The sequence below is a fragment of the Myotis yumanensis genome, unplaced genomic scaffold (genome assembly GCF_028538775.1).
Source record: "Myotis yumanensis isolate MYYU_CA2020_CCGP unplaced genomic scaffold, mMyoYum1.0.hap1 SCAF_3, whole genome shotgun sequence".
Classification (NCBI taxonomy): Eukaryota; Metazoa; Chordata; class Mammalia; order Chiroptera; family Vespertilionidae; genus Myotis; species Myotis yumanensis.
Genome location: NW_027223754.1, coordinates 29,607,264 through 29,632,426, shown reverse-complemented (window position 1 = coordinate 29,632,426; position 25,163 = coordinate 29,607,264). Strand labels below are relative to the sequence as shown.

Here is a 25,163-nt window from a genome sequence, read left to right as displayed (position 1 = left end):
TATTTATTTTCAACAATACGCAGCTCAACACCTCTATCATTTACTCTCATATTCTATCACCCCTATTATATTCATCATATGAGAACATATGCCTGCTGTGTTCTGCAGGCTTTGCTGGATGCTTAACACGTATTATTTCTAATCCTCACATTATCTATGACATAGATATCTGATTTCCCACTTGTGCATGAAAAAATTAGACCTCGGCTTGGTAAGGGGCCTGCCCAGGTGGGTATATGTCATAAGTGGCTGGTTGGGGTTTGAACTCAGGCCTGTTTGCTGTAGGACACACTGGTTCACTCCATCAGCAAGGTGAAAATACAACTTAGAAAGTCATACCTCATCAACCTGCCTCCTTCTGGAATACCTGAGGTAGGTGTCACTGTGTGGTCCTTCATCCAGACAATTTGTGAATCTGTTAAGTGAACCAGTTATGACAATGTCCTGGCATTGAGACCCTTGAGAATGACAGAACCATAAGTCGGAAATGGATCAGGCTATTCTGAGGACAGCCCAGAATTAGATTAACCTTCCCCAAAAGGTAGAAGGGGAACTGAGGAAGCGTTTAGCAAGAAGGACAGGAGAAAGTTTGAATAGGCATGAGAGGAGGCAGGTGGCAGGAGAATGTCCTGGTGAGCAGGGCGAGCAGGACATCAGGGCCATCTGGACACAGCCAAGGAGGAGAATGCTGGTGGGCAGACAATTTAAGTCTGGTAGAGTTGGGGTAGTAACCATAGCTTTGCAAATAAAACCAACTTCATACATAAGGAAGACACCTAAACGGGCAAGGTTTTGAGATCACTAGCATCACCCTTATCCTCTATTGCAGTGGTTCTCAACCTTCTGGCCCTTTAAATACAGTTCCTCATGTTGTGACCCAACCATAAAATTATTTTCGTTGCTACTTCATAACTGTAATGTTACTACTATTATGAATCGTAATGTAAATATCTGATATGCAGGATGGTCTTAGGCGACCCCTGTGAAAGGTTCGTTAGACCGCCAAAGGGGTCGTGACCCACAGGTTGAGAACCACTGCTCTATTCAGTGTCCTTGTTACTTCTCTGGCCTGGTTTATCCACTGGTCCCCATTTTCCAGCCACATCCTCCACAGCCAATGTCCTCTCCTTTCTAAGGCTAGTTGCTCTTCCAGGTTCAGTGGCCAGGGGCTGGACAACTTTCCTGTCCTCTTGAATTTCCAGAGACACAGTTGGGATTTTGAGGAAAGCTTTTCCTAAGGAAACCTAGGAAATCCAAACACAACAGCAACAAAGGAAATAGAAAGGCATAGAAATGGCTGGACTTTGAGAATATACGTTTCTTATTCTCTGGCAGCTCAAGTCAAGCTCTGATTACAGTGACAACAGCATATGCTGCTTCCTCCTCTCCGGGTGTAAAAGCATACTCCATAAGCAGCTGTCTTTGTGGTTTTCAGCCAAGTAACCCACATCCTTCCCCAATATCACTGGGATAATAGCAGCAGAAGTCTCTATCTTGGATGGGATGAAGGACTAGACACAGGTTGTCAGTCTGAGATGAGGGGAGCCTTTGCATATTCTACCTCAGCCTTGCTTCCTGGTGAGGGATGTAGGGCACTTCTTTCAAGAGGGCAGGTAGCACCCATTCCTAATGTCAATGACATATGGACAACGTGCAGAAAGCCAAGACAGGGGCCCAGTTACCAAAAGGGGCTTCAAAAGATGACTTGGACATAAGGAATAGGAACCTAGTTACAGATGCTGACGTATGGGGACAGAGCAGGGTGGCTGCCAGGCAGACATGGTGCCAAATTTGGGAAGAACCAGTGTATGACCAGATCCCTATTAGGGCTATGGCTACCAGTGAGGGCTCTGGGCTTGCTTTAAGGATGGGAGGAAGGAGAAGCAGGGAGTCTGGTGGGAAGCCCTTCAGTCTTACTCTTGGGCCTCTCTTCTTCCCTCAAGGATGCTTTCTTTCCAATATGGCTCCTGGCCCCACAACCCCTGGGTCAGGTCTAGTTCACTTCCAACCTCAGCCCTAGTTCCTACAAATTCAGCCAGAGGTTGGAATTCACCTGGCCTTTAGGGCCAGACCTAAAACTAAAATGATTTTTCTAAGTCCTTGTCTTTAAAAAAAAAAAAAACATTTTTATTGACTTTAGAGAGAGAGGAAGGGAGAGGGATAGAGAGATAAAAACATCAATGAGAGAGAAACATCAATCGGCTACCTCCTGCATGCCTCGCACTGAGGATCGAACCCAACCTGGAATCAAACCAGTGACCTCTTGGTTCATGGGTAAATGCTAAACCACTGAGCAACAGCAGCTGGGCCCTAGCTCTTGTCTTGTTCCCTCTTTTCTCTTGGTCTTGATGTCTGAGGTCCAGTAAGACTACTCCTCGAGCCAGAACACATCAGGACATCATGACTCTTTCCTGACATTCCCAGGAAGAGGGTTGTTTAGTTTTGAGTTTATATATCCTGCCCAATATTACATATTCTAGTAGCTTGGGAGGAAGGGAAGGGACAGCTTTGGGGTTTTACCTGTAATAAAAATGCTAGAAAATTACCCAATGTATATTCAGCACTATCAAAGTAAAAGGCTGCCCTATTCTATGTGACAATCCTGGCTCTGTAGACCAAAAAAATAAATAAAAATAAATAACACCTACATAAGTAAAGGAAAATAAACTAGGCTAACCAGGACAACTTAGAAGCACCCAGGGAAAGCTTCCAGGCCCACTCACCCTCTGGGCTGGAGGGCTCCAAGCACATCCTGCTCCGGGTCCCAGGCATAGCTTCCCCTGAAATTAGCATATAGATTCTGGTCTACAAGTCTGCCCTAGCTCTGGGTTAGAGTGGTAGTTTATTAACTTAGCATAATCTCATAGTATTATATTTCCTGAACATGAAAAGTTAAGGACTTGTGAGGCCAACAGGAAAGAGCTGGCAGGCTAATATATCCAACTACAGATCTTCCACCCCTCCCACACTGACGTGAGGTGCCAAGAACACTGAATGACTCCAGCAAAGGACTGCACTATTTATTACCCAAACGTTGTTTTCCCATGGTCTATGTAAAATAATAGCTGCAAGTGCATGAACTCACAGGGAGATGGAGTGGAAGATGGAGAATTAAAGTAACTCAGTCAGGGCTTACATTGGATCTCTGCCCTCAACTCTGGGAAAATAGTTTCTTTGTCTCAGTTTCCCCAGTGCTTCAAAAGGATCATGGTGGTTTCCCGGCTTTTCTTGTGTGTGTTTTATACATTATTTTTTATTAATTTCAGAGAGGAAAGGAAAGGGAGAAGGAGAGGGAGAGGGAGAGGGAGAGGGAGAGGGAGAGGGAGAGGGAGAGGGAGAGGGAGAGGGAGAGGGAGGTAGAAACATCAATGATGAGAAAGAATCATTGATCACTGCCTCCTGCATGCCCCCTACTGAGGGTCGAGTCCACAACCCTGGGCATGTGCCCTGACCTGGAATTGAACTGTGATTCATAAGTCGATGCTCAACCACTGAGCCACGCTGGCCCGGCTTCCCAGCTTTTTGAAACAGATGTTTTTGTGGCTCCCTACCCCTTCACACCTCTTATAAGAAAGAGCAGACCTGTACCTAGGACAGTGTCTGGGATGGGTTAGACAGTAATTATGGAATGAATAAGTGAATGCATAGAGGAGAAAATTCCTTTTATGAAGGGATAGAAGCTTTATGAGTTTCGTGAAGAATTAAGATCTCTAGTTGCTGGAAATAGAGAGGAGGATGGAGAGAACTTATTTCTAAAATAAGTTGTACAGATGATATATTATCAGAAGTTGCAATACAATAAGAATAGTAATTTCTTATTATTTGATGATTTAAGTGTGTCACCTACTTTATGGCCAACGGAGCTCTCCCAACAAACTAGAGAAAAGCAAAGACAATAAAAAAACGAATGATACTCTTAATCTACTGTTTGCCCACATTTATTTGATAGATGGGTGTTCAGAAAAAAGAAACAAACCTATTTACACCCAGAAGAAAATGTTGTGCACCTAAGGCGCTTGCTGACACCACCAATTCGTCTTGCCAAAGGTGTCTGGGCAGGAGAAGGTTCAGCAGCATGGTGCACCTGCTGCGTCCAGGGAATGTCCAATTTCTCACAGGGCTCACTGTGTCTCATCTCTCATAAGCCTCCCTTTTTTCCTAAGCCAGGAGCATTTTGTTACCTGCACAAAACCAGGTAACTCTGGCTTTAAAATCTCTTCCAGAAACAGGAGAACTTTATAATCAAGCTAGTGTTGTTGATTTATGTGATAGGGATAATTTCATGGGGGCGGCAGGGGAGGAGGGGTAAAAGGTTTTACAGTGAAACATCACTGTGTCTCTAGTAAAGATAAAAGGTTACATTAAATTATCCCTAGAATTAATTTTTCATAACCAACTTATTAATAAGAGAACTGCTTTAATATTATGAATTTCTGGGAATTAAAATTCTTGGCAAAAATTCAAGATGAAAGGATTTTTACTATCAACCTGCATTTGAAGGCACGTTTCCAAATGTTTTATGGGAACCTTTATCATGAGGAAGTCAAATCAAGTTTTTTTCCCACTTCCTTAGAACTGTAAAGACAATATGTGAAGGTGTTGTTACCTAAAAGATTAGGCCATTGAGAGACAGGGCATGAAATGTTGGATGAAAAATTATAAAGCAATAACTTAAAAGTATACAACTAATACCATTTTTCTTGTGTTGAGGGAGAGAAAGGTAATTGGAAACAGCAGAAGCTAGAAGGGAGGAAGCAGGAAATAATTGTACATGAAGTGCTGGGTTTCAGGAAACTTGCCTTTGGCATTAAGAAACAAGCAACTTAGATGATGCATAACTATTGTTTAGAGAATAATAGCCCAAGACCAAGCACAGAAAAACAATAGGTGGAAAATAAGATGTTTACCCACCTGCATTCCTGACTTCAGTTTATTAATTTCTTAATCCTCACCCAAGGACATGTATTTATTTATTTATTTATTCATTCATTCATTCATTCATTTATTAGAGAGTGAGGAAGGTAGAGAGAGAGAGTGGGAATAAGGAGAGAGAGAAAGAAACATCAGTATGAGAAAGAAACAGTAATCAGTTGCCTCTTGTAGGTGCCCTGGACCCAGGATCAAACCTGCAACCTAACGCTCCAAAAATTTATCTGGAATAAAAAAAGACCCCGAATAGCTGCAGCGATCCTGAGAAAGAACAAAGTAGGTGGGATCTCAATACCAGATATCAAGCTGTATTACAAAGCCGCTGTTCTCAAAACTGCCTGGTACTGGCACAAGAACAGACATATAGATCACTGGAATAGAATAGAGAGCACAGAAATCGGCCCGAACCAATATGCTCAATTAATATTTGACAAAGGAGGCAAGAACATACAATGGAGCCAAGATAGCCTCTTCAATAAATGGTGTTGGGAAAATTGGACAGATACATGTAAGAAAATGAAACTAGACCACCAACTTATACCATACACAAAAATAGATTGAAAATGGATAAAGTACTTAAATGTACGATGGGAAACCATAAAAATTCTAGAAGAATCCAAAGGTAAACAAAATCTGAGACATATGCCGAAGCAATTTCTTCACTGATACAGCTCCTAAGGCACTTGAAACTAAAGAGAAAATGAACAAATGGGACTACATCAAAATAAAAAGCTTCTGCACAGCAAAAGAAACCATCAAAACAACAAGAAAGCCCACTGCGTGGGAAAACATATTTGCCAACGTCATATCTGATAAGGGCCTAATCTCCAAAATTTATAGGGAACTCATACAACTCAACAAAAGGAAGATAAACAATCCAATCAAAAAATGGGCAAAGGATCTAAATAGACACCTTTCAAAAGAGGACATTCAGAAAGCCAAGAGACATATGAAAACATGCTCAAAGTCACTAATCATCCGAGAGATGCAAGTCAAAACAACAATGAGGTACCATCTCACACCTGTCAGACTGGCTATCATCAACAAATCAACAAGTGACAAGTGCTGGAGAGGATGTGGAGAAAAGGGAACACTCGTGCACTGCTGGTTGGAATGCAGACTGGTGCAGCCACTATGGAAGACAGTATGGAGTTTCCTCAAAAAACTAAAAATGGAACTCCCATTTGACCCTGTGATCCCACTTCTAGGAATATATCCCAAGAAACGAGAAACACCAATCAGAAAGGATATATGCACCCATGTATTCATAGCAGCACAATTCACCATAGCTAAGATCTGGAAACAGCCTAAGTGCCCATCAGTAGATGAATGGATTAGAAAACTGTGGTATATCTACACGATGGAATACTATGCTGCTGTAAAAAAGAAGGAACTCTTACCATTTGCAACGGCATGGATGGAACTGGAGAGCATTATGCTAAGTGAAATAAGCCAGTCAATGAAGGAAAAATACCACATGATCTCACTCATTCATGGATAATAGAGACCATTATAAACTTATGAACAATAATAGATACAGAGGCAGAGCTGCCTCAAACAGATTGTCAAACTGCAGCAGGAAGGCCGGGGAGGGTTGGGGGGCAGGAGGGAGGGGGGTAAGAGATCAACCGAGGACTTGTATGCATGCATATGAGCATAACCAATGGACATAAGACACTGGGGGGTAGGGGAGGCCAGGGGATTGTCAAGGGCGGGGAAAAAAAAGGAGACATAGGAGAACCAAGATGGCGGCGTAGGGAGCGGACCTGTGTGTGCTGCTCTCTCACAGCATCATTGAAACTATCAACTATGAAGTAAACAACCGCCACTCAGAACCATGGGGAAGTTGGCCCAGTGGGAGATCTACAACTGGAGGAAAAGAAAGAAGCGCAGTGAGACTGAGTGGGAGCTACGGAGGCACCAAAACCAGAGGTACGCAGTCACACGCCACGCGGGCTGCAAATGGATTCTCGGTTTTTTACGAACCCTCGAATCCTCTGGGCTTGCTCGGGGCGGGTCTCTGAGGCCCCAGATCCCACAGGGAGAGGTGGCCACGGCCTTGCAGTGGTCGGAGAGCTAGGGAAGCTCTGACGCGCGGCTGCTCGCCGGCACCGAGGGACAAGAAGTCCTGGTGTCCCGGGGAGGCGAGGGGCGCGGAGACGCCGCCATCGCTATTTCCTCCACGCTGGCGACTCCCTGTGACCCCGCCCTACCCTCAGGGCTGTGCCAGAGGCACAAGAGGGAATGACTGTGCTTTTACAAACTCTCAAATCCACTGAGCTGGTTCGGGCGGGTCTCTGAGGCCCCAGGCCCCAAGGCAAGAGACTGCACGGCCTTCCAGCGGTCAGAAAGCGAGGGAGGCTCTGGCGCTCAGCCGGCACTGGGGGACGCAAAGTCCTGGAGTCCTGGATAGGCAAGGGGCCGCTGAGTCTCCGCCCCGGCGACTCCCTGTGACCCCGCCCTACGCAATTTACATTCCCATCTGGGCTGTGCTAGACTCACAAGTAGAAACGCCTTTGCTTCTGCAAACTTTCAAATCCACTGAGCTGGTTCAGGCGGGATCATGAAGCACCAGACCCTACGGGGAGAGGCAGCACGGCCTTGCAGCCATCAGAAAGCGAGGGAGACTCTGTTGCACAGCTGCTCGCCGGCACTGGGGGACACAAAGCCCTGGCAGAGAGTCAAGGGGCCGAGGAGACTCAGCCAGTGCTATTTGCTCCGCCATGGCGACTCCCTGAGTCTCAGCCCTAATCAATTTACATCCCCATCCAAGCTGTGCCAGGTGCACAAAAAGACCCACCTGCGCTTTTGCAGCCTATCCCAACAAATTGCAGACTTCAACTGCTCGCAGCCATGAGAGACACACTCAAGAAGCAGACCCAGGAGAACCAGGATGGCGGCATAAGGAAGAGACCTGTGCGTGCTGCCTCACACAACATCGAAACTACCAAATATCAGACAAACACCTATCATACAGAACCATGGGAAAGTTGGCCCAGTGGAAGCTCTACAACTGGAAGAAGAGAAAGAACATTGAGACTGAGTAGGATGTGACACCAAGTACAGAGCCCAACCCAACAAACTGCAGATTTCAACTCCTCGCATAGAAAGAAGCGCATTGAGACTGAGTAGGATGTGCAGAGGCACCAAGTACAGAGCCCATCCCAGCAGGCTGCAGATTTCAGCTCCTTGCATCTGGGAGGGACGCAATCGGGGGGCAGAGTCGGGTCCGGGGCCGGCCAGGGCTGGGCCTGACTCGGCTGGCACTGTGGAACTGCTGTACCAGCAAGCACACAAACATGCCCACTGGTCCCAGTCTCTTGTGGGGCGCTGGGGGACAGCAGACAGGCAGTCTGTGCACTTGGTGGAGGGCAGGAGTGCTGGATGTTCAACCACCAGGAACGCCTGGAGATTTTGTCTAGTGGGGAGCCGCCGGCAGGGGACAGAGGGCCAAACTTCCTGTTTCCCCGGTAAGGCTGGGATGGCCCCGGTGAGGTTGGGATGGCCCCGGTGAGGTTGAAACGGTCCCGGTGTCGTAGGGACGACCCCGGTGAGGTTGAAACAGCCCCCGTGAGGTAGGGACAACCCCAGTCAGGTTGAAACAGCCCCGGTGTGGTAGGGACAACCCCGGTCAGGTTGAAACAGCCCCGGTGAGGTAGGGACAACCCCGGTGAGGTTGAAACGGCCCCCGTGAGGTAGGGACGACCCCGGTGAGGTCGAAACAGCCCCCGTGAGGTAGGGACGACCCCAGTCAGGTCGAAACGGCCCCGGTGTGGTAGGGACGACCCTGGTGAGGTTGAAACGGCCCCCCTCGAGGTAGGGACGACCCTGGTCAGGTCGAAACGGCCCCGGTGTGGTAGGGACAACCCCGGTCAGGTTGAAACGGCCCCGGTGTGGTAGGGACAACCCCGGTGAGGTTGAAACGGCCCCCGTGAGGTAGGGACGACCCCGGTGAGGTTGAGACGGCCCCCGTGAGATAGGGACAACCCTGGTCAGGTCGAAACGGCCCCGGTCAGGTTGAAACAGCCCCGGTGTGGTAGGGACAACCCCAGTGAGGTTGAAACGGCCCCCGTGAGGTAGGGACGACCCCGGTGAGTTCGAAACAGCCCCCGTGAGGTAGGGACGACCCCAGTCAGGTCGAAACGGCCCCGGTGTGGTAGGGACGACCCCGGTGAGGTTGAAACAGCCCCCGTGAGGTAGGGACGACCCTGGTCAGGTCGAAACGGCCCCGGTGTGGTAGGGACAACCCCGGTCAGGTTGAAACGGCCCCGGTGTGGTAGGGATGACCCCGGTGAGGTTGAAACGGCCCCCGCGAGGTAGGTACGACCCTGGTCAGGTCGAAACGGCCCCGGTGTGGTAGGGACAACCCCGGTCAGGTTGAAACAGCCCCAGTGTGGTAGGGACAACCCCGGTGAGGTTGAAACGGCCCCCGTGAGGTAGGGACGACCCCGGTGAGGTTAAAACGGCCCCCGTGAGGTAGGGACGGCCCCGGTGAGGTTGAAACGGCCCTGGTGAGGCTCAGACGGTCCTGGTGAGGTTGAGACTACTCCAGTGAGGTTGGGACAAATAAGGGGGACCAGTATGGACTGATGAACAGGGGTAGATACAGAAGCAGAGCAACATTGAACAGAATGTTAAACTACAGTGGGAAGCCTGGGGAAGGTTGGGGGGGGGATTAAGAGACCAACTGAAGGACTTATATGCATGCATATAAGATTAACCAATGGACACAAGACACGGGGCCGGGGGGGCGGGGTGTAGGGGCCGGGGGAATGTCAAGGGGGGGAAAAAAGGAGACATATGTAATACTCTTTGTAATACTTTAAGAAATAAAAATTATTAAAATAATAAAAAAAAAGGAGACATATGTAATACTCTTTGTAATACTTTAAGCAATAAAACAATAAAATAAAAAAATTAAAAAACAAACAAACAAAAAATACCCTGCAACCTAGGTATGTGCCCTGACTGGGAATCGAACCTTTCTGTGTACGAGGTGACGCTTCAACCAACTGGGTGACACAAGTCAGAGCTTTGACTTCAGTTTATTAACCACACCTTTCTACCTTAGTTTATTACTGATTAATCAGAGAAGCCTCATCTGGAACAATTGTATATGGAAGAACCAGTCTACATTTCATTCGTTTGGAATGAGAATTGCTCTTAGAAAATGTGGACAATGTTCCAAAATACTTTTCAGGGCTTTGCAGCTAATGGAGAGATTTGTGCTTGAGGGTATCAATTTTGATCACGTCCCACCTCTGGTGTGAGAAAGCTGGCGAGCATCCTCCACTGGCTTTTGTTGGCGGAGGGTTAACAATTATGTCAGTTGAGGGTGGGGTCTGTGGTGTGGGAGGACAAGCTTGATGTTTATTGTGCGAATTGCTGTCGAGCTTTTCTTTTCCATGTGGAACTATGGCTGTGCCCTAGAGTTGAGATGAGGAAGATTCCTGACGTGGTGACGCAGCTTAATCATTCTAAAGGCCCTGGTGCCTGAGAGGCTACCACGTGCCTCCCCAGGACATTTTTCAAAGTGCATGATCAGCATTCCTCAAAACTGCTGAGGTCATGGAAGACAGAAAAGACTAAGGAATCATTACAGATCAGAAAACAGGGAGGTTTCTTAAATTCAGCCCAGAGATCTTAAACTTTTCATTTGGAAAAGTTATAGAAGATTTGCAAGAATAGTACAAAGAATATCCATACATTCTTTCCACAGAGTTAGCTATTGTTAACAAATGCCCATTTGCTTCAGAGAGTGCTGGGGACTGAGAGAGAGAGAGAGAGAGAGAGAGATCTTCCTGCTAAACTATTTGAGAGTAAGTTGCCTACATCAAGGATATTCTCTAACATAACCAAGTGCAGCTATCAAGTTCAGTACATTTAACGTTGACACAATATTTTTATCTAATTTACTATCTGCCTTCCAATTTTATCACTGACCCAATGATGTCTTTCAGTCCAGTTTTTCTTCTGGCACAGGATCTATTTATTCTAGGGTCATATGTTGCTTTTGACTTTTTCATCTCGTAGTCTCCTTTACTCTGGACCATTCCCCCAGCTTTTGCTGCATTATTGTTTTAATGACAATAAAAGGCATCTATGGTATTGGCCCTATTATCTAGACGGGAAGGGAGAGCAGCATTCACAAAGTCACAGAGGTTTGGGGTGGGGTGCATGCAGGCTGAGGGGCTGGCCCACTCTTTCCAGCAAGGTCCAGGGGCATCAACAGCCCTCATCTGAGTCTCTCCTTTTCCTTGAATTCCTACAAATTCTTTCTGTTGCATAAGCAGCTGGGCAAATGCCTGCAGGCAGAAGGGGTACATCTCATGCCCTGGACGGCCTCTGCATTGCCTTCCTTTTCTGCCCTGAAAGGTCAAATGGGCAGGAAGAGGGAAGGACGTCAAGGTCTCCCCAAACCCTACCCCATACCCAGAAAAGGCAGCACTGGACAATGTCCCAACAGCCAAGGGTCACAGAGAAAGAGGAGGGGCTGAACTGCTCCACACCACTGCCCTGTGTTCTCTGTGCCCTGCGGTCACTGACAAAGGTCAGCAGAATTCATACACCTGCCTCTGGGCTTATGGGAACAGGCCTGACAGAACCGAAGGGAATGTGCTAGATGAAAACATCCAACACCGTTTTTAGGTGCTATTTCAGTTATTCGGGCTAGCTGAACTCTGGTTAACTCCAGTTATTTCAGAATTTGGGCATCTTCTAAGGAAAAGTGAAAAGCCCTGGAAGCACATTAATAGAACATGAGTGACTTTTTTTTTTTTTTTAACTAAAAACTCGTTTAAGAAATCACATGTTTAAATCAGATTTGATTTAGCTGATACTGATTACTCATTTGTGGTGGATCCCAAATTACACTCTGCCCTTACTTTTTTTCTGATGGAAAAAAATCAACGTCTCTTTCAAAGACAGGATCCTGTGTTTTCCTTCATTCGGCATTTAAATTACCCGTCCTTTCAAACCGGTTCTTTTTCTGTCTCATTCACCAGGCCTTGGTTTCTATTCTGCGGCACTCTGCTAGCTGTCTCTGTCAAGCCCGTGCTCAAAGCTTAGCAATTAGGGACACAAATTAACTAAGTTGCCAACCCAGAATTAGAAGAACTGGGTTTCCCTTTTTATTTTAAGAGTGTGATGGAATGCCAAGAAAAAGTTGCTGTGTCAGTCAGAATGCTTTCAGCAGCAATGAACAGAAAACCCAGCTAAAGTGAGGGAACGCGTCCCCTGGCCGGCACAGTATTCCTGTGATGATGCTGAGGCTGACACTGAGCAAACAGCAAATGAGCATCTTGTGCTAGGGGGAGGGACTGTGGCATGGAAAGGTGAGGGACTGCGGCATGGAAAGGTTACGGAATATGCTAGGGGGAGGGACTGAGGCATGGAAAGGTTACCGATTGTGTTAGGGTCAGGGACCGTGGCAGAGAAAAAATGCTAGATTGTGTTAGAAAAACAATGTATTATGATTCAACCCAGCCAGGTGTGATCCTGTTTTCCTACTGAACTTTTAACCCTGCCAGTTAATGCTTTGTAGTTCTCGCAAATAAAAAGCCTTGCGGGACCCTTAGTCTGCACTACAAGCTGCGAAGCTCCCAGACGGGGAGGGACGCGCTGTAGTCAGCTGGCCAGCTTAATAAAGGCTCCTAAATTTAAATTCTGAGTTGGTGGTCTATCTCGCTGATTGAACCCATAACAGTCTGAGTCTTCATTTCTTTTCTGGGGCTGTAGTTTCGCCTGGGGAGTTTCCCAAACAAACCTGGCCAGGACTCAACTGCCAGGTCTTCCGAGTCCATCGCTTGGGGTGTGGCCCTTGATTGATGTTTTCTCTAAGCTGCCAGATAACAATTCAGTTCGATAAGCACTCTTTTGGGTATTTGTCCTGTGGTTTGGGGTAGAAGCATCTGTCCAATCTAATTAAGCACCAATTCAAGGAGCCCCTATATTGCACCCAGCCCTGAGTGAGGTCCTAGGGCAGTGGTTCTCCACTTGCAAGGACCAGCAGAATGTGCTTGGCGACTTGTAAAGTAATGATGCTTGGTCCCACTCGTGAGATTCTGCTGCATTTGGCCTGGTTGGACCCTGGCATTGGGATTTGTTAACCCTACCCAGGTAATTCCAGGTGTAGACAAGGTTGAGAGTCACTGTGCCCAGGATATAAACATTCAAGCTCTTCTTATGAGGTGTTACTGGTGCATCCACCCCTTTGGTCACCCCATATATAGTGCATTATTAAGGACAGGGAGAATCTTTAGAGGGAAAGGGAGAGTCCTGAAGTGCAGAGTCTTCCCAGCTCAATGTCAGCACAGACCGTGCAGTGCGCCACTCTGGCGGTCCCCAGCACTCTCTTTCCTAGATCTGTGTTCCCTTTTGTCTGTCCTTAACTTTGTTGCTGAATCAGCACAGCATGACAATGCCATCAGATCAATTGCTACTCAATGCTATGGTCATATAAGCGGATGGCACTCATCCCATCGGACACATGGCCATGGTCACTTCGGGATAGAATCACCCAATGGGCAAAAATTAAGTGCAGCTAAGCCAATCCCCCTTTCAGTAATTTCTATTCTTCATGTCCCAAAACTGTGGAACCCAAAATTCTTCCCCTCCCTATTCCCTATGTTAAAGCTTAGCTTGTTTACTTCTCTAGGTGGTAAAAATCAAATAAATTAATTTTCTTTAAGATATAAATGGGTTAATAAGGCTTAGTATGTTTGCTCTCTTAGAGATGTAGCTATTCCATTAACACCTATACCTTACCGTTTGGAAACTTACATAATCTTTGCTGTATATTGGGAGACAATTCCTCACAGGTCTCTCACATTTCTGCATGTCCTGCAAGCAAGGTACTAACTGCCCTTTGTTCCTGATCATCTTTTCCAGAAGGTCTGTATAGCTAACACCCTTGAAAGGTAGAGATGTTGTTTGTCTCTGGAGCAGAGAGTAGGCATGCTTACTGCCTATTATAAAACATTCAGGGTCCCTAAGCTCAAAATCTTTGTGCAATGCAGGTCCCCCCGTAAGGCTTGAGGACAAGGGGAAGCAACACAATTATGCTGATGCCCATGCTGCCTGCTGTGCCATGAGTACTAAAGTCCTTTGTCCCTGACCCAGAAGTCTCCTGGCTAATGTGGTAAGCTTGCAAGTAGGGGAACATCTCAATCACTTTATCGTTCTTGGCAATATATTCATACAATGGGCTATTGTATAGCAGTCAAAATAAATGAACTATATAGCAAAACATAGCAATATGGTAAAATAGCTATTTAATAAGTGAAAAAGTAAGTCTAGAAATACTACAGAAAGTGCAATACCATTTTTATGAAGTTAAAAACAACTACACTCATACACAGACCTTTAAGAATACATATGGACACAAAACTGTATGAAAATGAAAGCAAGGAAACAATGAAAGATTTAGGATGATGGTTACCTAGGATGGGAAAAGGAAGGAGGATGGCGTCGGGGCATGGGATGAGGTGGAATTATATCGTGAAAAGTGGGTTATTGTCAAAGTCCTAGCTTTCATTTGGGGTGGTGAGTTTATAGATGCTTATTACATTACCAAAAATAACTACTAGTAACTCGCCTATCATCAATTGGCCAGTGATGAAACTGTGCTATGATTATTGTCCACATTCCTGTGGAGTGTTCACTGAGCCTAGGGCATAGTACTATGGAGGACACATGTGCCCTGCTCACTGAAGCTTAGACTGAATTCTGAAGCCCCCAGGTGACAGTTCTGAGCCTGTACCAGACCTGCTCTGAGTTGTTGTTCCTTAACTAGCCAGTCACTTACTGCTGAATGACTGAAGCCCAAGGTCGAGTGGGTCCCTAATTGTACTATGCATGTGGATGCCATTCTCCAGATCTGATCATTCAGGCGGGACCCTGCAGCACACCTCATTTCTTCTCCCAGAATGTGTGCTGTCTGTGCTAACATACTAGGAAAATGGATTCAAATTTACAGACTTTTCTAGGTCTCTAGGCTTGAAGTAAATCTTCCAAGTTAATTTCCCTGAAGGACATATTAGTAATTGCCCTGAGCTGAGAAGGGCTTGTGTGATCCTAGAGCAAGGAATTATGTATGTGACTTAATACTACTTCAAAGGAAATACAATATTGATCATTGAGAAGTGGAATTCCAAGAGCCCTGCAATGGAGGACCTTGCTGGAGGATTTGCCATTAATAAGCTTTGTGACCTTGGGCAAGTCCCCCAACTTTCCCAATCTTACCCATCAGTAAAATGAGGAGATTGCAGCAGCTGATCGCCATAGTCCCTTCTAGCACTGAGATACTATAATTCTATTCTTCAACATCACTCCCTTATACAAAATGCTGTTATCCATTTCCCAGGCCCCTAAAAGAGGACCCAAACAATAAAGATTCCATTTCAAGTGTGATAACCAGCTGTCTCTCTCTCTTTTTTTTTTTCATCTGCCCAGAAATCACATACAAATCAACTGAGTTCTTCAAGGCTGTTGGTTAACAATGCTGGTCACCCACCAGTCTGGGAAGATTCATTTGATCATGTCTATGAAGTGCCTGACCTCATAAAAAGAAAGTGCTCTATGAATCCAAAGTGTTAAAAATAGGAGTGAAACCAGAAGAAGTTTAAACTCTGGGGTAGAAATTTCCTGTGTAGCTCAATAAACTGAGAACCTCAAGAGAGCACATGGCACAACTGAAGGTGAAGGACAGCGTTCTACTGTGGGAGCTGTGACAGTCTATGAGGCATCAAAAGGAGAGACAACACTGTAGTTAGTTGCCAACTATTGGTAAGAAGGCCTGTTTTGTGACCAACACATGTAGATGATAAACAGGATCACACATCACGGTGCCTAGCTGCTCCGATGAGGAGACAGGGCAACTTGGAATAGGGATGAGCAGTGGAAAGTCGGAGATAGTGTCCTAATCCTTCTCTAGACCTTGAGCAGATCATCCTCTCTCTGAGCCTCATCTAGCAGGAAAGGGGTTGGCCAGATAACTTCTTCAGTATAAAGTCCTATCACGTTTGCAACAAGACTTTGGTCAATTCCCTTAAGCTTCTGGAGTCTAATTCTTCCTGCTTGAGAGGCAGTGGCACATGGTGGCCAAGAGCTCTGGAGCAAAGCTGTCTTGGTTTGAATCTCAGTTCTGCCACTTTTAAACATTTTCCCCCAACATTTTGTGATGACAAATTTTAAACACAGAAAAGCCGAATGAGTTGTTTAGTGAACACCTGTGTAGCCATCACCTAGATTCATTTTATCCACATCTGTTCATCTAGTCAGTTCTCTGTTCACCAATCCATCTTGTTATTTATGTATCTCAAAATGAATTGCAGTCATCAGCGCAGTTCCTCTTCAGCATAATTCTGCCACATTTTAGTTGGGTGATCTTGGGTGAGTCAATGTCTCTTTATGTATGTGGACCTACTGGTACACCTAATGTTGTAAAGTTAATGTACATAAAGTACTTAGGGCCAGGCACCAAGTAATTGTTACCTATTGTTATCGGAAAATTGAGACACTGCAGGACTCAGTGTTCCAAAGCAATGGTCTCCAAATCCACTTTTCCCCAGAAAGACCAATTGTCTGGATGCCGCTTCTTAAACAGGATGCAAGATTAAGGAGTCTAATTCTTCCTGCTTGAGAGGCAGTGGCACGTGGTGCAGCTCAATAAACTGAGAACCTCAAGAGAGCACATGGCACGTCTTACCAATAGCTGGCAACTAACTACAGTGTTGTCTCTCCTTTTGATGCCTCATAGACTGTCACAGTTTCCAGCTCCCACAGTAGAACGCTGTCCTTCACCTTCAGTTGTGCCATGTGCTCTCTTGAGGTTCTCAGTTTATTGCCGCTTCTTAAACAGGATGCAAGAAAACTTACACAGGAGATTGTTTCAATGTGCCCAAGTATTGTTACTGAATGGTAGGAGCTTTGCTGTGTCACTGAATGGTAGTGAAAACATTCGGACCAAGAAAACAGAAGGCTTTGCCTCAAGATCAAGTCATCTACTTATATCGTTCTTTGTCACATTTTTCTTCACAAATAGTTCCAAACTTAGTGGAAGCATAAATAAAACACCTATTGCCTTAACTATTTGTATTATCCTTTTTTCTGATCCATTTCGTACAGATAGCATGGCAATTCATCCTAAACAATCTCAGCATGTGCCTCTGAAAAGTAAGGTTGTTCTCCAGCACACAATACTCTTGCCACAAACCTAATTCCTTAATATCATCTACACTAATAAAAGAGAAACATGGTAATTGGCGTACGACCGCTACCCTTCCCATTGGCTAATCAGCGTATCCTTATGCAAATTAACTGTCAGCCAAGATGGCGGCCGGCAACCAGGCAGCTGGAAGCAAACAGGAGGCTTGCTTGCTGTGGACTCCAACGTTCCCCGCCAGCCTCTGAGCTTCAGTTGGAAACATAGTAACATTTACAGAAGATAAACAAAACTCCAGAAAGCTCCTGTCAGTCAGCCGGGATCTCAGAGCTGGAGTCACAACATTGTTTCGAATACAGAAAACAAAGGCCAGAAACCTGCTTTCAGCTGAGCCTCAGAGAGAAAGCCGGCTCTCAGCTCCAGTGACAGCCATGGAAGGTAAATAAATGCCAGAATAAAAAAAAAAGAAAAAAAGGAGAGGTTTGGAGCTCCAGTCGCCCGCCAGCCTGAAAACGGCCCTCAGCCCCTCACCCAGACTGGCCAGGCACCCCAGTGGGGACCCCGACCCTGAAGCAACAAGTTGGCAGCTAATTTGCGTACTGAAGGCAGGCGGCAGCAGGCAAGGCTGTCTGCGGTCTGGGACCCGGATCTGTGACCCTGCCGGGCGGGATCAGCAGAGCCTCGAGGCCTCCCGGCACCGGGATCAGCGTGACAGGGGGCAGCGCCCAAACCCCCTGATCAGTCCTGCTCTGTGGGTGATAGAGGGCGGCACCCCAACCCCGATTGCCCTGCGGCTCTGTGTGTGACAGTGGCGGCGCCCCAACCCCCCCACGGGCCCTGCTCTATGTGAGACGGGATAGAGCCATACCTCCCCATCGGCCCTGCCCTGAGTGTGACAGGGTGTGGCGCCTCAACTACCCCCCCCCCCCCCACGGGCCCTGCTCTGTATGTAACAGGGGGCAGTGCCCCAGCTCCCCTATTGGCCCTACTCTGTGCGTGACAGGGAGGAGCTCCTCAACCCCCTGATTGGCCCTGCTCTGTGTGTGACAGGGGGCAGTGCCCCAACGCCCTGATCGGCCCTGCTCTGTGCATGACAGGGGGGAGCTCCCAAAACCCCTGATTGACCCTGCTCTGTGCATGACAAGGGGGAGCTCCCCAAACCCCTGATGGGCCCTGCTCTGTGTGTGACAGAGTACGGAGCCCCAAGCCCCGATGGTCCCTGCTCTGTGTGTGACAGGGGGCAGCGCCCCAACCCCCTGATCAGCCCTGCTCTGTGCATGGCAGGGGGCAGCGCCCCAACCCCCTGATCGGCCCTGCTCTGTGCGTGGCAGGGGGTGGCGCCGCAACTTCCCTATCGACCCTGCCTTGAGTGTGACAGAGGGCGGTGCCCCAACCCCCCAATCGGCCCTACCCTGAGCGTGACTAGGGGTGGCATCACAACCTCCCGATCCACCCTGCTCTGTGCATGATAGGGGGCGGCGCCCCAACTCCCCAATCGGCCCTGCTCTGAGCCCAACCAGGGGCTGCACCTAGGGATTGGGCCTGCCCTCTGCCACCCAGGAGCAGGCCTAAGCCAGCAGGTCGTTATCTCCCGAGGGGTCCCAGACTGCGAGAGGGCACAGGATGGGCTGAGGGGCCCCCTCTCCCCCCCGAGTGCACAAATTTTTGTGCACCGGGCCTCTAGTCTAATATATTAGAGAACCCAGTCAAGACTCATGCATTATATTTTGTTTTTATGTCTCTTTCATCTCTTTCAATCTAGAACAGTCCCAAAACTTTCTCCCTTCATTATTTACCTAATATTGGCTTTTTGGAGAGACCAGGCCAGTTTTTGTGCAGAATACCCTAAATTCTAGATTTGTCTGATTGTTCCCTCCTGTTATCCTTTGCTCCATATCGTGCATTTCCTGTAAACTAGGAATAATCTGTTCAATTTTATTTCTAGAGTTGGATATAAGGGCATATTTTATTTGTTAATATTTGAAGATTTTCCTCCTTTCTCTTCATGAGGAAATTTAAGTAAGATAAAAAAAAAAAAAAAATGGCAAATGGGCCCAGCCAGAGTGGCTCAGTTGGTTGAGCATCATCCTGTGCACCTGAAGGTCTCAGGTTTGATTCCTGGTCATGGCCCCTGGGTTGTGGGTTTGATCCCCAGTTGGCATGTATGGAAGTCAACAGAATGGATGTTTCTCTCTCTCTCCAAATCAATCAATAAAAAATGTTTTAAATGGTAAATGGTGGGTCAATAGAAACATGGTTTATTAATGAGTTTACTTATTAATAAAAGTTAAACTCAAGTTATCCCTTCAGTATTTTTAGATATATTATTAAAAACTAGTGTGAACTCCATTATCCCACTAAAGGTTTATTTCACTGCAATTTAGAGGCATATTGACTCTCTTCACCCTTCCATGCCATGTTTGTGAACCAGCTGCCAATTCAGAGGAATCACTATAATGTTAATAAACTCAATGCCAATTTTACTTTCTTTTTTAAAGTTGCTTTATTAATTTTACATCATGAAAATAATATTTTTTCCAGAAACTAAGTGAAATTGCCTTGCTGGACAGAGAGTTTTAAACTGAGACAAAACATTATTCAATTAGAAACTAGTAAGAGGAAACAGCAAAAGGTTTACAGAAAAGTAAATCACAAAACTACTAGCTTTTGGAGCAGAGGCCGAATCATTAGCCTCAGTGAAAACCTTAGGATTCAAGATATAAGCAAAAGTCATAATGATTATCAGGTTCGGGAGTTTGGAAGCATATCACATGCCTCATTTGCTGCTCCCTAGTCTTTCTCCTGATATCCATCTGCTGTTTTGTGATCTTTTCTACACTATCTCTCACTAGGGACAAGTCGCTTAACCCGCCCAAGCCTGACATTTCTTCCAGGCTTCTGGGCTTTGCCTCCTCCCAAAGTGCGAGGTTCCTCCTCATTCTGCACAGGGACTTGGTCCCCTCCTTCGTTTTCATGTTGGGCATTTTCCATATTGAGATTTTTTACTGCTCGTTCCTCTTTGGACTCCATTGCTCCTGCTCACCTTTGCCTCTGGGGGCTTCCTGGATGGGCTGCGTGCCCTCAGGGCCACTGGGAGCTGCAACCAAGAAGGGTGCAAGCCTCCTCAGAATATCGCCAATTTTACTTTCAAGTTGAAAAGAATCTATATATATTAAAGCCTAATATGCGAAGTGTCCCCTCAGGACTTCGACCAGCTGGAAGTTCGATTGCTCACTATGACGTGTGCTGACCACCAGGGGGTGGCAGGAATGAAGGAAGGCCCTGGCCAGCAGCCAGCAGCTGCTAAGGACCCTACCAGTGCATGAATTTTGTACACTGTGCCTCTAGTATTCCCATAACACTTCTACCTTTTATAGAAGAGATATTTTTCTTTTGTTTATAGTTTATTTTAAATGATGATTCTGCTTTCTTGTTACTTTTTGACTCTGAAGGGGTTTAAAACTGGTCTCCCCAAGGTATCCTTTCTGGCATGTGAATTGTTTTTAGCTGAACGCATCAAAACCCTGCAGGTTCACAAGATACTTTTACCTCTCCCTCAAAGAATTTTAATTAGGGGCCATAAAAACAGTTATCGCTGGAAATAACGTTTTAGGACTTATCTGTAGCACAGGGCAACTTCTACTTAATGAACATCTGTTCTTCTCATCTCGTGACTAACCTTCCTCCCTTGTGAAGCCCTAAGGCAGTGATGGCAAACCTAAGACACTGGGAGCTGTGACACCTCTGACACGCGAACTCATTTTTTGGTTGATTTTTCTTTGTTAAATGGCATTTCAATATACAAAAAAATATGTCTTTGTTTTACTATGGTTGCAAATATAAAAAAATTTCTATATGTGACACAGCACCAGAGTTAAGTTAGGGTTTTTCAAATTGCTGACACGCCGAGCTCAAAAGATTCGCCATCACTGCCCTAAGGTGATGCTTAGCTCGAAATGTCATTTATACATCATTCTAACTTTCTGTCTTTGAATCATTCATGTGTGTGGGGTGTCTGACTCTCTAAGTATATAGGATTCCCATACGTATTTATGTAATTAAATTTGGTCATTTTCTCTTGTTAGTCTGTCTCATGTCTCTTTGAGTTATAGACCAGCTGAAAGAACATAGCAGGGTAGAAGAAAGTTTGGTTCTTCCATGCAACCTCTAAACTATCAGAAGAAATAGAAGAGGAACAACAATTCACAAAAACTGAAATCATTAGACTCTAAGTGACTGGTCAATCATTTGCTAAGTCAGATCTCTTCCACATGGTCTCTCCATTACTGCTAAAAATAATTTACTCTTGAAATTAATTGGATTTTATAAAAAAGTACCCTAATGCCCCTTGCTGGAAGCCAGTCCACCCTTGCTGCTTGACACAGTTTCTGCAGGGAAGAAACATCTGCACAGCTTATGTTTCAAGGGACCTGGCATATATGGCATGTGTTTGCTCCCCCTCTTAGTGCTATGTGTTTTTAAACAGGACCACCTCCCCGAGAAAAGTGGTTTCCCCAGGGGAGGATTTTTTTCCCCCTGAAGTTAGGGATTAGCAGGACGAAGGAAGGGCGTCAGTAAAACCCCTTAACTAAGTGCCAGGTGGGACGTTAATCACTTTAACTACGATCAATCCCGCTTCAGGTGCATAATCTCTACTTAGGATAATCTCCTTCCGTGACTTCCTTGTAGCTTAGAATGGATAGAATTAAAATCAACTGGTATAAATACAGATGTAACAGGACAATCAAAAGAGAACCTGGCTAGGCTGCTGATCAACTGAACGTTGTTGTCTCCGTGTCATTCCTTCTTTGCCGACTCCATTCACGCCTTTGGGAACTTCTGGACCTGCTGGGGCCTACCCCGGCAATGGCGGAGGGCAGCGGCTAAGAAAGAAGAAAGACCTGGCAGCAAGCGGGAGCCAGTGATAGTGTCCTCGGTTCGATGTGGGGATATTCCCTGCCCAAAAATTTCCTGGAAAATTGACTAGTACTGAGTGCATGATAGTTTGGAACTCAGTGAAGACACAGATGTTCCTGCTGAGGGCAACCAGCTAGTCATTACATTTTAAAGGCGATTTCTGTGATTGAGTTGTCTTTTGGAAGACTAAATCCATTTCAAGAGGACTTGAAGCTGGTCCTCACCTTGAGGAAGCAGTGGCTTGTTTTCAAGAAGCCATTCCTGATCTCAGGGTCTAGCCAGCATGCCTCATCAAGGAGAAGACTGCTATTTTTTTTTCTGTTCTACATGTACCAAAGGTGACAGCTGTCCATTCCGTCACTGTGCAGCTGCACTAGGAAACGAAACTGTTTGCACATCATGGCAAGAAGGACGCTGTTTTCGACGGGTGTGCAGGTTTCGGCACATGGAGATTGATAAAAAACGGAGTGAGATTCCTTGTTATTGGGAAAATCAACCGGGGGGATGCCGAAAGCTAAACTGCGCTTTTCATCACAGGAGAGGACGCTGTGTGGATGGCCTTTTTCTACCTCCAAGCAAAACTGTGTTGCCCACTGTGCCTGAGTCACCAGAGGAGGAAGCGAAGGCGTCCCAGCTCACAGCTCAACAAAACAAATTGTCTGTCCAGTCCAACCCCTCCCCTCAACTGCGAAGTGTGATGAAAGTAGGAAGTTCAGAAAATTTTCCTACCCCCACACATCCGCCAGTTGTGATCAATGCTGCAGAGGATGATGAAGACGATGATGATCCGTTTTCTGAGGAAGGTGATGAAACCAAAACACCAACCCTGCCACCAACTCCCAAAGTTCATAATGGATCACGAGGGGCTTCTGCCCGGAAAGCCGGGGTCAATTTAAAACAAGGTGAACGTTTGAATGTTGGAACAAAAACTCTTGAGGAAATGAAGTCAAAGAAAATGCAGGAAAAGTCCCAGAAGCAAGGTGAAGGTTCTTCAGGAGTGTCCAGTCTTTTACTCCAGCCTCAGCCCATTCCAGGTCCTGAAAGAGAGAACGTCCGGACTGCGGTGAGCACAGGAACTCTCTCCAACAAACAAGGAGAAGAACCCTGGATCAGACTGAGTCTCACCGAGAGACTGGGGAAACGGAAACTTTCTGAAGGTGGTGACAGTGCTCCTCCACCTAAGCGTAGCCTTGCACAGAGGCGAGGGAAGAGAGTTGGTGCTTCAGAAACTGACAAAACACCAAAGAGGGTCCAAGTTTCCAAGTCTCTCAAGGAGCGATTAGGCGTGTCAGCTGGTCAAAACAACGAGGAGGCAGCAGAGAGAGCTACTGACGTGGGCGAGATCCACCTGAAGACATTAGCAGAAATCCTTCTCGAAAGAGCCAGTCAGAAACGCGGAGAAGAATTGCAAACTAAACTCAAGGCAGAAGGCCCTTCAAAAGCTGATGGTCCTACTTCAGGAGCAAGAAGCTCTTCCACCTTTCGAATCAAAACCTTCTCTGAGGTCCTGGCTGAAAAGAAACACCGGCCGCAGGAAGCAGAGAGACAGAAAAGCAGAAAGGATGTCACCTGCGGCAAGTTAAAGACGGACAGTGACACTAAGAAAACATCGCTCTTGCCACCAACGGTGGCTAACAAAGGCCACTCAGAGGAGCCTGCAGGGAGAACACAGTCTATGCAGGAGGTGCATGTCAAGACGCTGGAGGAAATTAAACGGGAGAAGGCCCGGAGGGTGCAGCAGGGCTCCAAGAGCAGCCCCAGCTCCCAGTCTCAGCCCCAGGCCACCCCGGGGGCGAGGCGGCTTTTCCGAATCACCGAAAAGTCAGGTATAAAAGAAGAGAAGAAACTTCGAGAAGAAAGTGAAGTGGCATGTCAGAGCAGTGTTGCCGGAATAGAGGCTAAAGAGGTTTCAAGTGAGACAACAGGAGGGGCCATGAAAATGCCCGTCAAGAGATGTGAGACGATGCGAGAACAGCACATCCAGAAACAGCCAGAGAGGGGAACCTCCCAGAAGGAACCATCTGTCCTGCCATCCCCCTGGGGAGACGGAGACGCTGGTCATGCCCAGCCAGCAGACCCGCCAGTGCCCGCTCCTGCGCCGAGCGTCACCCGGAGCCTGGCAAAGCGACTTCCCACCGCGTCACCCCAGAAGGCAGAGGTGGGAACCCCAGGGACTGGCGACTCAACACTGAATGTGAAGTGTGCGGCCTGGACCTTGGAGGAAAGGGTCAAAGCGAAACCCAAAGTGAGTGTGAAGCCATTGGTGGCTCAAGCGGCCTCTTCCCCCAGACTGGCCCCCAAGCGCCAGGCAGCAGACACCCACCCTGCTGTCATGGCAGCGGTGAAGCGGCTCCGCGCCAGCGGGGTCCTGCAGGAAAGCCCGGCCCAAACAGCAGCCACCGCTGTGGTCCCACTCATCTCTGAGGACAGAGCGGTCACTGTGCCTGAGACAGACAGACCCAGAGACAGTCTTGTGCTGCCTCCAGCCCAATCGTCGTCAGATCCCTCTCCGCCAGAAGGATTCGGCCCTTCCTCCTCCCAAATGGCCACGAATACTCACCGACTCTGCACTGCTTCGACAGGAAAGCCCCGGCTCTCTGTGGAGGATGGTTTTGAGGAACTGATATGGGAGATTTCAGGATGCCAATTAGAAGCCGAGATCGACCTGGATCCTGGGAAAGATGAAGATGACCTTCTGCTTGAGCTATCAGAAATGATTGATAGCTGAAGGTGATAGTAGGACATTTCCAACAAAGAAAAACAAAACAAAAAAAACAACTCACCAAGGCCGAAGCCGGTTTGGCTCGATGGACAGAGCGTCGGCCTGCGAACTGAGGGGTCCCGGGTTCAATTCGGGTCAGGGGCATGTGCCTGGATTGCGGGCACATCCCCGCTGGGGGATGTGCAGGAGGCGGCTGATTGATGTTTCTCTCGCATTGATGTTTCTAGCTCTCTATCTCTCTCCCTTCCTCTCTGTAAAAAAATCAATAAAATATATTAATTAAAAAAAACTCACCAAAAAACTGCACTTAGTTTCTTTGTGTGTGTGTGTGTGTTGAAAAAGCTTTACCTTTATTAACTCACTTATCTTTCCATAACTCTGCAAGATGAGTAGTATTTTTACCTCCATTTAACAGGTAAGGAAACAGACTCT

General features: G+C 46.7%; 1 protein-coding gene and 1 pseudogene across 1 annotated transcript; one reads left to right on the top strand and one right to left on the bottom strand.

The window, feature by feature from the left end:
* Nucleotides 1–19,627: 19,627 nt before the first annotated feature.
* Nucleotides 19,628–22,225, bottom strand: LOC139004927 (protein BEX4-like). The gene is given in 2 exon segments (XM_070407420.1): nt 19,628–19,939; nt 19,941–22,225. Coding segments are annotated over 2 exon segments (324 nt in total). The 5' UTR covers nt 20,123–22,225; the 3' UTR covers nt 19,628–19,797.
* A 67-nt stretch (nt 22,226–22,292) lies between these two features.
* On the top strand, nt 22,293–24,737 carry LOC139004926 (zinc finger CCCH domain-containing protein 11A pseudogene; annotated as a pseudogene).
* Nucleotides 24,738–25,163: the final 426 nt, after the last annotated feature.